At 49.6% G+C, this 12500-nt stretch overlaps 1 protein-coding gene across 2 annotated transcripts in view; it reads right to left on the bottom strand.

Moving 5' to 3' along the window:
* The window catches only part of LOC135262276 (leucine-rich repeat-containing protein 3B-like), an 11291-nt gene extending 1519 nt beyond the window's left edge, over positions 1–9772 (bottom strand). Inside the window, exons 1-3 of one of the 2 annotated variants that reach the window (XM_064349269.1) lie at positions 9380–9771; positions 2960–3941; positions 1–2803 (exon numbers count right to left, since the gene is read on the bottom strand). The exon at positions 1–2803 is cut by the window's left edge and continues 1519 nt beyond it. In XM_064349269.1, the coding sequence (XP_064205339.1) occupies positions 3001–3765 (765 nt within the window). In that variant the 5' untranslated portion in view covers positions 3766–3941; positions 9380–9771 and the 3' untranslated portion in view covers positions 1–2803; positions 2960–3000. Of the gene's footprint in view, positions 3942–9379 lie in introns of both variants that reach the window. The other variant, XM_064349268.1, reaches the window with a different exon arrangement.
* Between the last annotated feature and the right edge of the window lie 2728 nt (positions 9773–12500).

The raw sequence follows: 12500 nt of genomic DNA, 5'->3' as shown, positions 1-12500 counted from the left end.
CACAGGCACTGACATGGACAGCCGAAACTAAGACCCCTGGCTCTGCACTGACGCGGAGATTCCGTAATATTTTTGAAAACAGAGGAAACAGCCGTGGAAAGGAAAAAGAAGCTAAGATTTCAGGCACTTAAAAACTCCGCTGTTCTCGGCTACATTGTGCTTAAAGAAAACCGCCGGAAACACTTTTTTATGAAAATAATATTTATCTACTTTTTTCTGGAAAGACAAGGCAACGGGCTGAACTAATACATTCAAAATACGACAGTTTAAAGGGTTTGTACACACCGTACCATTTCACACAACACCAGGGATCTATTTACACGTTGCTTTGAAAAGAAATATTAGCCATGACCCAGGAAGCAGCGATCCCATTCAGTTACACTGATGAAGGCAGTCTGTGAAGAACAAGTTAAATATGAAGCCTAAATATGACACAGTTCATATTTAGGCTCACCAGTTCACCATACACTTTACTGGCTTTTTAATAATAGATCAGTAGCATCAATAATTAATTTAAAACCTTTTGGATCAGGGTAAGCCTCCACGTCGGCACGGAGTTCTCTGCAAATACTGCAGCTGCTTGACATTTAGAACCAGTCCATGGGCTGGGTTTTACATACGTATAGATTTAAATTTGACTATTTCTTTCTCTCTCTCTTTACTCTCATCCTCCCAATTTGCCCCCCCTCCATTGCTGCCTGCCTTGATTTCTCTCTGAAGTATTCCACATTTATCCCTCCCTCCCTTCCTCCTCTTTCCCTATCCCCCTATACTTCTATATTTCTCTCTCTCTGCTTCACACGCTCTTTTGCTCTTCTCAATATCTGCCCTCCCATCCCCCACTCTTTCTCCCTCCCTCTCTCTTCTCCCTTCATTCCTCCATCTCCCTCCCTCTCTCTCTCCCTATTTTCACTCTTTCTTCCCTCTGCCTTGTTTCTCCCCCTCTCCCTCCCTCCTCCCTTCCCCCCTCTCTGTTGGGGGGATTGTAGCTGTACCCCCCCAGGTGTGGAGAGGCAGGGCAGGTACAGGGACAACTGTAATTCTGTCTCTCCACTTTCTCCTGGGACAGCTCACATCACACTCAGTGTCACTGCAGAGAGAACCGGTGTACAGCCTTGGGAAGACAATAACAGAAATCAAATGGGGTGGATGTGTCTGTGTGTAAGTGTGTGTGTGTGCGTGTGTGTGTATGTGTGTGTTTGTGTGTGTGTGTGAGTGTGTGTGTCTATGTGTCAGCGTGTGTGTCTACGTGCATGCGTGTGCGCGTGTCTGTGTACGTGTGTGTTTGTGTGAGTGTGTGTGTCTGTGTGTGTTTGTGTGTGTGTGTGAGTGTGTGTGTCTATGTGTCAGCGTGTGTGTCTACGTGCATGCGTGTGCGCGTGTCTGTGTACGTGTGTGTTTGTGTGAGTGTGTGTGTCTGTGTGTCAGCGTGTGTGTTTATGTGCATGCGTGTGTGCGTGTCTGTGTACATGTGTGTGTCTGTGTCAGCGTGTGCCTACGTGCATGCGTGTGTGTGTGTGTGTAAGCGTGTGTCTACGTGCATGCGTGTGTGCGTAAGCGTGTGTGTGTGTCTGTGTACATGTGTCTGTTTGTGAGTGTGTGTGAGTGTGTGTAAGCATGTGTGTGTGTCTGTGTGTGTCTGTCTGTCAGCGTGTGTGTCTACGTGCATGTGTCTGTGTGTAAGCGTGTGTGTGTCTATGTGTCAGTGTGTGTGTCTACGTGCATGCGTGCGTGCGTCTGTGTGTAAGCGTGTGTGTGTGTCTGTGTCTGTGTGTCAGCGTGTGTCTACGTGCATGCGTGCGTGTGTGTGTCTGTGTGCATGCGTGTGAGTGTGTGTGTCTACGTGCATGTGTGTCTGTGTGCATGCGTGTGAGTGTGTGTGAGTGTGTGTAAGCATGTGCGTGTGTGTGTGTAAGCGTGTACGTGCATGCATGCATGTTTTTAATTATCTTCTCCATTCCCGTAAATGACAGGCATGTCTGTCGTCTCATGGTGCACAAGGCGTTTACACCCTGTAACTATGGAAACCTGGAACTCTGTGTGCGTGTGTGTATGTTTGTGTGTGTGTGTGTGCGCGCATAAGTGCGTGTGTGTGTGTGCGCATATGTGTATACATGTGTGTATGCGTGTGTGTGCATGTGTGTGTAAGATTTCCTTGATCCTGTTGATACCATGAGAGGTTGTCTCACAGCAGGGGCTAATTTGGGGCTGACTCCAATCTAACCACAAAACGACCAGCAGTTCCTCTGATCTCAGCAGCCACAGCCTCAGCCTCCCAGTTCCCATGGCAACTCGCACACACAGCATTTTCACACACATACGTTGCGGAATCGAAATTTACAGATCACTCTTTTTTCAACCACAGGAAGTACATTTTCATTTTTTAAAGAGTTTTTTGCAATAGAATCACACCGGTGGCGGTATGGGCACACACAGGGGGTGGCATTATGGGGACACAAACACAGGGGGTGGCATTATGGGGACACACACACGGGGGGGTGGCTTTATAGGAACACACATGGGGTGGCATTATAGGGACACAAACACAGGGGAGACGGTATGGGAACAGACATACAGGGGAGACAGTATATGGACACACACACTGGGGTGGCATTATGGACACACACACACACACGGGGAAGGCGGTATGGGGACACACAGGGGGGTGTGAAGGCATGTAATGTTGAATTAGGAAGCTAATTTTTCTTAGTTCAGTTCCTTTTTACATCCATATGGACTCGATAGTGCCCGTTCCCCGAGCCCTCTAAAATCCAGCCTTCGGGTGTCGCTGGACCGCGCCCATCTGGGTCTGGGCCCAAACGGAGCCCCGCCCATCTGGCTCTGGGCCCATCGGAGCCCCGCCCATCTGGGTCTGGGCCCATCGGAGCCCCGCCCATCTGGGTCTGGGCCCATCGGAGCCCCGCCCACCTGGGTCTGGGCCCATCGGAGCCCCGCCCACCTGGGTCTGGGCCCATCGGAGCCCCGCCCACCCGCCGGCGGTCATACGGCGGTGCTGGCGTCCTCGGGGGCCTCCTCGGCCCGGCCCGGCGCCTTGCTGGGCAGGGACTTCAGGTACTCCAGGTGGCGCCGGGCGTCCTCCTGGTTCTGCCGCACGTAGTACACCACGTAGGACACCACCATGGCGAACCAGCCGAACATGGTGACCAGCATGGCGTAGTCGGTGGTGCGCTTGGCCAGGTTGCACAGGTCGGCGTCCATGGCGAGGAAGGGCTGGCCCTCGCGGTGGTCGCGCAGCGGCGAGCTGTGGCAGCGCACGCGCCCGGCGGCCTCGTGGTTGTGTGCCATCACGCGCAGCGCCTGCTGCAGCGCGCAGTCACAGTGCCAGGGGTTGTCGCCCATGAGCACGCGGGCGTGCAGCCGGGCGAAGGCGTCGCGGTGCACGCGGCTGATGCGGTTGTGCGACAGGTCGAGCGTGCGGAGCGTGGCTTCTACGCCGCGCAGCGCCCCCTCGCCCAGCGTCTCCACCGCGTTGTGCGACAGGTTCAGCTCCCGCAGCCGCGCCAGGCCGCGGAAGGACCGGTCCGGCACCGCGCTGATCTGGTTGTGGTCGAGCCGCAGCAGGACGGTGTCCGGCGGGATGTCGGAGGGCACGGCGCGCAGGCGGGCGTGGCTGCAGGTGACCTCCAGGCCGTCGGACCGGCGCAGGCACACGCAGCTCTTGGGGCAGCCGCGGGATGGCGGGAGGAGCAGGAGCAGCAGGCAGGCGGAGACCAGACCGAGCGAGCGCGCGTCTGGCAGAGGCATGCTGACGCTCCGGCGGCATAGTCCCGCCCCCTCCTCCGCTCCGCCCACTGTGGGTGGACCCCGCTCAGCCACTCACTTACGCCCCATTCCACAGGCCACGCCCCTCACCGGCTGGCCAATTCGGACGGGGAACTCCGCTTCGATCCACAGGGTCTCATGGTGTTTTTTACAGTCGTCTGAGGAAACAGAGGAGAGGCTGTTATAGAACATGTGTGTTATTGCTATAGAACATGTGTGTTATTGCTATAGAACATGTGTGTTATTGCTATAGAACATGTGTGTTATTGCTATAGAACATGTGTGTTATTGTTATAGAACATGTGTGTTATTGCTATAGAACATGTGTGTTATTGCTATAGAACATGTGTGTTATTGCTATAGAACATGTGGTTTATTGCTGGAGAACATTTGCACTTTCAACATCAATGTAAAATATATATATTAAAATATTACATTATAAAAAGCTTGCTCTGGGAAACATACACGAAGTCAGCCCTGCACTCATTACTACACAGTAAGATGTTAAACTCTGATAAGAACACGCAACATATGAGTCCAATAAGGACCATATTTAACAAGACTCGATTTAACACTAAACATTTTGCCATGTATGCACTGCTGCCTTTACTGCTCCCCCCTAAAAAAATAAAATAAAATGAATAAACAAATTAATAAAATGAAATACAATTAGTGACCTGCAAACGATGACAGAACCGTGACTACCAGACAAAAAAATGTAATCAGCCACCTCGCCTACCAGCGTTTCAATCAAAGTGCGCCCTCTGGTGGCCGGAACCAGCACATCTTTCACACGACGCAAAACGAGATGGAACGCCGCCGGTCGCTAACTGCCAGCCACGCTCCTGCAGGAAGACCCCGTCTCGCTCTCGTGGTTACCAGGGGAGCAGCCGACGAGACGGTACAAACGGAAATGCACGGAACCGATCGGGGCGCCAACTCCGCTTCAATTACGGAGAGAATAAACGTTAAAAAATAACCGATCGCGGTAATGGGTTTTCCCATAACACCGAGTGCCCGATGTTCACTAGAAAATATCAGCACGCACGATGTTATTGGCAGATTCTCTGTGCCTGCAGCCAATTCAAAGGTTCTCCTGTTTGTATATGTCTGGATTTGAAATCTAATTCCTTTCTGTGAACAGGGAACATCCATGTGAACCTGAACCTGGGTTAAATCAATTAAACTATGCAGAATTATAAGTGTCAGTTAAAAATGATGACTTGCTTTGAATGTTTCCATAGGCGCCAAGACAAATGAGGAAATTCAGGAACTTAAAGGCATTTCATGTGAATTATTACTATCTATAATGTATTCAATACTGCTTTTCAAATGTCCTTTTTGTCTACTTCTATTCATCTATTCACATATCTGATGCTTTTGAAGTAATAACGGATGTCAGTGACAACGTTTGCTGAAGCTGTAAAGATCTAAGAAGTCTTTCAGAACCTCTGACCCTGAAGCATCTCCTTCTCTGTTTGGGGTCAGAATTATTTGATTGTTAATCAAGCCTTTAAATGAAACACGAAAACAAGGAATTAGAAAGGAGAAGAACGAAGCACGCGCTTTCCCCCTAAGAAATTTCAGCTTTTTGAACAGCCCTTAAGTACTTCCCCGTCTTCAAATTCTCGCTTTTTTTCGTTTTAGCACTTCACTCGTCTGTCTAAGCCTTGCTATTTTTGGCAAGAACCATCTTCCTATTTGTAAGATCCGCGGGGGCTAGCCCCGTAACTATCTGGGGAAACACAGTGTTAGCATGTACGTTTTTTTTCTGAAAGGACTCTTAACAGTTGGTTCTGACTCTGACATTGTGGCACCTCTGGAAAAAGTCCAGTAACGTTCCTACGGGTTTCCAAATCTCATTATGCCCACTGACCAATCATCCCTCTCTAAAACAGAAACAAGCTCCTCGCTCCTGGGCCACCGAGGCCAATATGTGCTGAGCGGTCTGGCACAAAATGGCTACTGAGCCGGACAGGGGCCACACATAGGAGGTGGTTCTGGTACCCAGAGGATTCACATTAGAGGCATTAGAGGATTCACATCAGAGGCATCAGAGGATTCACATCAGAGGCATTAGAGGATTCACATCAGAGGCATTTCATCATGAGAGACTGATACAGCTCTTTCTATCTATTATACACAGCTCACAGCTGGGCTGTTTCACAAAACAGGATTACTGGGTTAGCTGGGTAACTGTGCTGAGTACAACCCTGAACAGCTCCTTTTACCTGGGTTAGCTGGGTAACTGTGCTGAGTAAACCCCTGAACAGCTCCTTTTACCTGGGTTAGCTGGGTAACTGTGCTGAGTAAAACCCTGAACAGCTCCTTTTACCTGGGTTAGCTGGGTAACTGTGCTGAGTAAAACCCTGAACAGCTCCTTTTACCTGGGTTAGCTGGGTAACTGTGCTGAGTAAACCCTGAACAGCTCCTTTTACCTGGGTTAGCTGGGTAACTGTGCTGAGTAAACCCTGAACAGCTCCTTTTACCTGGGTTAGCTGGGTAACTGTGCTGAGTAAAACCCTGAACAGCTCCTTTTACCTGGGTTAGCTGGGTAACTGTGCTGAGTAAACCCCTGAACAGCTCCTTTTACCTGGGTTAGCTGGGTAACTGTGCTGAGTAAACCCCTGAACAGCTCCTTTTACCTGGGTTAGCTGGGTAACTGTGCTGAGTAAACCCCTGAACAGCTCCTTTTACCTGGGTTAGCTGGGTAACTGTGCTGAGTAAAACCCTGAACAGCTCCTTTTACCTGGGTTAGCTGGGTAACTGTGCTGAGTAAAACCCTGAACAGCTCCTTTTACCTGGGTTAGCTGGGTAACTGTGCTGAGTAAAACCCTGAACAGCTCCTTTTACCTGGGTTAGCTGGGTAACTGTGCTGAGTAAACCCCTGAACAGCTCCTTTTACCTGGGTTAGCTGGGTAACTGTGCTGAGTAAACCCTGAACAGCTCCTTTTACCTGGGTTAGCTGGGTAACTGTGCTGAGTAAACCCCTGAACAGCTCCTTTTACCTGGGTTAGCTGGGTAACTGTGCTGAGTAAAACCCTGAACAGCTCCTTTTACCTGGGTTAGCTGGGTAACTCTGCTGAGTAAACCCCTGAACAGCTCCTTTTACCTGGGTTAGCTGGGTAACTGTGCTGAGTAAAACCCTGAACAGCTCCTTTTACCTGGGTTAGCTGGGTAACTGTGCTGAGTAAACCCCTGAACAGCTCCTTTTACTTCAGTCCATGTTCCAGATTTGGGGGGTCCCAGGTTTTTACTAAATGCAGTTAATCCAGCTAACTCAGCAATCCTGCTTTATGAATCACCCCCCTGGACATATACTGAAGTAAATTAGTTAAGTCTGCATTGGGTGGGACTGTTCCTGACCCCCTCAAAAAAATCCTAAAGCAAATTTCCATTTTCTTCTGATCGCACAATTCTTTTTAATGACATGAGATAATGAGATATGAAAACATAACTATCATCTTTTTGTTTTAATTCCCATTAGTGCTGTTGCTAGAATGTTCTGGAATCAATATCCAGTAGGGTCTTTGCCAAACTTTTCCAAAAGCTCCTCAGCGACCCTGATTGATTGATGGAGCCGCTTAATTCTCGTGCCCTGTGGAGGGTCACGTGTCTGTCACATTGCTTCTCAGCAGAAGGATAAGGGAAAAACCAATTTATTAAAAAAAAAAGGGGTTGAAATTATTTTTCTATTCACTGATCATGAAAGACGACAATGCGTTTGTTTCGTTGAAAAATCGATGGATGAAGTGACCCATCAAATCTGAGCAAGCGTTCAAAATGTATAAAGTGAAAGTATGTGCCAATTTTTCTCCCGCACCACAGACACAGTAGTTATTATTATAATTATTATAATAGCAATTATTATTATCTGATCAATAGCATGTTTATGTGGTTTCAGAAGCGCAGACGTCCCATCTACAAACGGAAACGAACGGCCAACCCCAGGAAGCCACAAAAACACACGAATGAACATCGAATGAACTATTCTGAGTACAATTTACTCTGATATAATGTATACACGTTTAGGTTTTAATTAACACTGAACTTTCAGCAGTTTTTGATTGCGCTCTAATCATTCGACCCGGGTCCAAATCCCAAGCCTGCGTTTTTGTTTATCTGTGCCTGATAGCATTTTGTTTCATTTTGTCAGATTTTGTCGAAAGCCATTTTGTAAAATGAAACAATGCTTTGATTGGCCAGGTAAAATTGTATGGTCAACTATGTTTCACGCAGCCTGTTACTATACAATCAAATGGTTTTTTTAAACAGAAGTTGTTAATTGCTTTATCATTTTGTATCCCAGCCATTACACGCCAGCTGATTTTGCCTGCCGTGAAACGGCGGTTGGAACGGCTGGGTGAGCTCGAGCTGTCAGAGCGTGACAGCGTTCAAGTGCCGCCGCTAATTGCAGGCCATTTTTCAACGAGTGAGGGCTGCTCCCAGCGCGTGCCAAATGCCACACTCGCACGCAGGAACATGTAATAACTCAAAGGGGTAAGGTGCATTTACATGCGATGTCTCCCTGGCTGCATATCGCTTTGACGCCTCAGGTCTATGTCTGCTGGACAATGGGAACCGGCAACACGTTTAAAAAAAAAAAAAAAAACTGAGATGGCACCCTGTTTATTATGGCGTATATATCACGCGTGCTCCCCTTGGAAGAGGGAACAAAACATTTTTTGGCTGCTTGGCGAACTTTTCTCATAGCGATGTTTAAAAGCGTATGGTGAACTATTTCCTCTGTGTAATCCAGCTATTCCCTTTCCTTGATCGATTTACAGTTTCAACTGATCCTCAGGAGGAAAAATAACAAAATCCTGTGAAAACGACAGTCTAGCAGAATCAACACAGCGTTATGCAAAGGTGTGCTAAAGACAGTCGTTCCGTCGCTCATTTTGTTATTCTCCCGTATGTTTTCGTATCTCAGAGACGGAAGGGAGAAGGCCTGCAGCAAAACTGCAATTTCCGTCCGGGCACTTGATCCTTCGGATTAACCTCCCCTGCTGTGTCAGTTCGTAACCAAGGTGAACTCCCCATGGCGCGCGCCCATGGTCCCCGCGCGCTAATGACTACGATGGGGGGTTACTTAGCAGACCCGGCGCAGCTGCTGCTGCGATGTATAGAAACTCACGGCCATCAGCGAAACTATGCCACAGCTGCGTGATTGACAAGCGAAGAACTGTCTCGCGTCTCTTCATGTCTAGAGACGTGCTGCCATCCGATGAATCTGTATTCATGTTTGTTATGTCGTCTGCTCCCCGTTGACACGCAATTGCTATTTAGCAGCCAAGAGGATAATGAAGCAATGATGCAAATAGATATAACTTAACAGGATTACTTGTCGTGAACATGCATTTTAGCCAAACAAAAAACTATGCAATTTCTTGCATTTGAACAACACGAAATGCACAACTGTCAAACCGTTCTGCGGCATGTAACGCATTTCAGCGAATTACTTTTAACAAATGTGCACATATCATTTAAAACATGCGTTAAATCCCTGAAAAGAAACAAGCACATAGCCAGGGGAACAACTGCAGGCATGCCTGACGTGGCACCTCAAAGCAACAGGCGACATGCGTTTCCTTACCTGCGATGAAAAAAAAGGTATTCAGACGTTCGCTGCCAAACCTTGACATCCTAAACGAATTTGTTGATAACCAGTCATGGTAAGAGATGTCTTCCGAACAGCTTCTCGGCGGATACTGCTAAATGCATATTTCCAGCGGTTGGCGGTGTACCAAACACTATATTTGGAAGAAAGGGAGGGGTCCGCGACAAAACCTCGCCTGTTTTCACCGGGGGGCAGCGAGCGCAGAAGTGAATGAACGAACGAACGAATGCACAGCCACAAAGTAGGTGTTGCCCTAGTGACTCCGGTTTATGCCGTTGTCAAATTAACCAGGCTACTACGCTGTCACGATTTGGCCGCATCCCCGTAACGTATCAGTGCACAGTATGGTTGAGGTACGGGTGAAAAATGAGGCGGTTTCTGTGAATCCCGCCTTGTTTTATATGTATGTATATATATATAAATTCAGTTACGATTGATGTGAATAATATCAATCATTCGCCACACGTGTTTGCTCAAACATTTATCATATTTCAATACACCCGGAAATAATTTAACCAAATTGATTTGGGGAAGTTTAGACAGCGGATAGCGAGCGGGCGGATGGACGGAGGGGGGACTCCGGTGAAAGTCATGTATTGATCAACAATGCATTGATCTACATTCGTTTATTTCTGTAGGGGTTACACAGAAACGCCTCGAACGACGATCATTGAGGGCATAATTATACCACAGAACCATTCTCGGTCGGTTACAGTTTGATGCGTCAAGCGGACTCGCCTTTTCCAGTTTCGAACTTTCCTGCTCGTTCGGCAGGCCTATTGCAATCAGAATAGAATATATCACCAAATGTATCTATAATGTTTGGCTGACATTTATGGAACAACGGTGACATAGAATGGTCGGTGTTAATTCAACTGAAACATGCAATTTATCGAAATCCAAACGGGCTCACTAATACTGTACATACCCTTTGGCTATAGTGGACTGTCTGAGGTTATTTAACACTGAACATTTAAATACAAAGAAATAGTAAAGCTCACAGAAAATAAAACCTGCCATGCCAGTAGTGTATATATCATGGATATTGAAATGTTTAATCAATATGTTCTTCAATACTCTGTCCAGATGGGATAAAATAGGGAAAAATAACCCATGAATGTCTCTGGAATGATTAATGCGTTCCTCTAGTATCACCGAACATACACGCGCCTGCTTTAACTCTTTATTGTTGCAGCTGTTTTTATTTGGAAATGAAGTATCGGATGCAGTTTGGCAAGAAAACCCAGGGAAAGGTTTTGATTGGACGGAGCACTAATGGGAGCGGCTGACTCCCCCCGGGGGGTTTTCAATGCGTTCAGAAAATAACCTTCAGGTAACCTTGAGCGTCTCTGTTGCCGTGTTACGGTGGCTTGTCCTCTAGCACCTGTTGACACAGGAGCCACCCTTCAGCCGTTCGTCACCAGCAGTGCCCGGCCATTAACCCTGTGTGCCAGTCTCTCTGCCACGCCCCTGAGCGGGCAGGGAGTAGGGCGTGTGTGCCAGTCTCTCTGCCATGCCCCTGAGCGGGCAGGGAGTAGGGTGTGTGTGCCAGTCTCTCTGCCATGCCCCTGAGCAGGGGGGAGTAGGCCATGTGTGCCAGTCTCTCTGCCACGCCCCTGAGCGGGCAGGGAGTAGGGCGTGTGTGCCAGTCTCTCTGCCACGCCCATGAGCAGGAGGGAGTAGGGCGTGCGTGCCAGTCTCTCTGCCACGCCCCTGAGCAGGGGGGAGTAGGGCGTGTGTGCCAGTCTCTCTACCACGCCCATGAGCAGGAGGGAGTAGGGCGTGCGTGCCAGTCTCTCTGCCATGCCCATGAGCAGGAGGGAGTAGGGTGTGTGCCAGTCTCTCTGCCACGCCCCTGAGCAGGAGGGAGTAGGGCGTGTGTGCCAGTCTCTCTGCCACGCCCCTGAGCGGGCAGGGAGTAGGGCGTGTGTGCCAGTCTCTCTGCCATGCCCCTGAGCGGGCAGGGAGTAGGGTGTGTGTGCCAGTCTCTCTGCCACGCCCCTGAGCAGGAGGGAGTAGGGCGTGTGTGCCAGTCTCTCTGCCACGCCCCTGAGCGGGCAGGGAGTAGGGCGTGCGTGCCAGTCTCTCTGCCACGCCCCTGAGCAGGAGGGAGTAGGGTGTGTGTGCCAGTCTCTCTGCCACGCCCCTGAGCAGGAGGGAGTAGGGCGTGTGTCCCAGTCTCTCTGCTATGCCCCTGAGCAGGAGGGAGTAGGGCGTGTGTGCCAGTCTCTCTGCCATGCCCCTGAGCGGGCAGGGAGTAGGGCATGTGTGCCAGTCTCTCTGCCACGCCCCTGAGCAGGAGGGAGTAGGGCGTGTGTGCCAGTCTCTCTGCCACGCCCCTGAGCAGGAGGGAGTAGGGCGTGTGTGCCAGTCTCTCTGCCACGCCCCTGAGCGGGCAGGGAGTAGGGCGTGTGTGCCAGTCTCTCTGCCACGCCCCTGAGCGGGCAGGGAGTAGGGCGTGTGTGCCAGTCTCTCTGCCACGCCCCTGAGCGGGCAGGGAGTAGGGTGTGTGTGCCAGTCTCTCTGCCACGCCCCTGAGCAGGCAGGGAGTAGGGTGTGTGTGCCAGTCTCTCTGCCACGCCCCTGAGCGGGCAGGGAGTAGGGCGTGTGTGCCAGTCTCTCTGCCATGCTCCTGAGCAGGAGGGAGTAGGGTGTGTGCCAGTCTCTCTGCCATGCCCCTGAGCAGGAAGGAGTAGGGCGTGTGTGCCAGTCTCTCGGTTCAAGAGTGAAGCGTGTTTGTGTCAGAGCGATGCACTCCAAACATGAGTGAAAAATGCTCGATAAATGATGGTGACGGTGGTGATGATGGCGATGATGATTATTATTGTTATTATAATCATAAATTGTGTTTACAGGGAAAAGCATGCTTTGTGAAAGATTAGACGATGCAGACAGTCACATATTTTTTGCCCGTCCTCTGAGTGGCCAATCATGCACTTCTCCATCAGGCTACTGGCCAATCACGGACCTCCCCACAAGGCTGCTGGCTAATCATGGGCCTCCCCACAGGTGGCAGGGGGTTTCCAGGAGGTACATTACTCTGCAGGGCCTGGTCCAGCGGAGCTGCATTTTATCCATCTCAATATTTAATCGACCA

This window comes from Anguilla rostrata, chromosome 8 (assembly GCF_018555375.3).
Source record: "Anguilla rostrata isolate EN2019 chromosome 8, ASM1855537v3, whole genome shotgun sequence".
Taxonomy (NCBI): Eukaryota; Metazoa; Chordata; class Actinopteri; order Anguilliformes; family Anguillidae; genus Anguilla; species Anguilla rostrata.
Note: the sequence above shows the minus strand (reverse complement) of the source record. Positions and strands in the feature narration are given on the sequence as shown.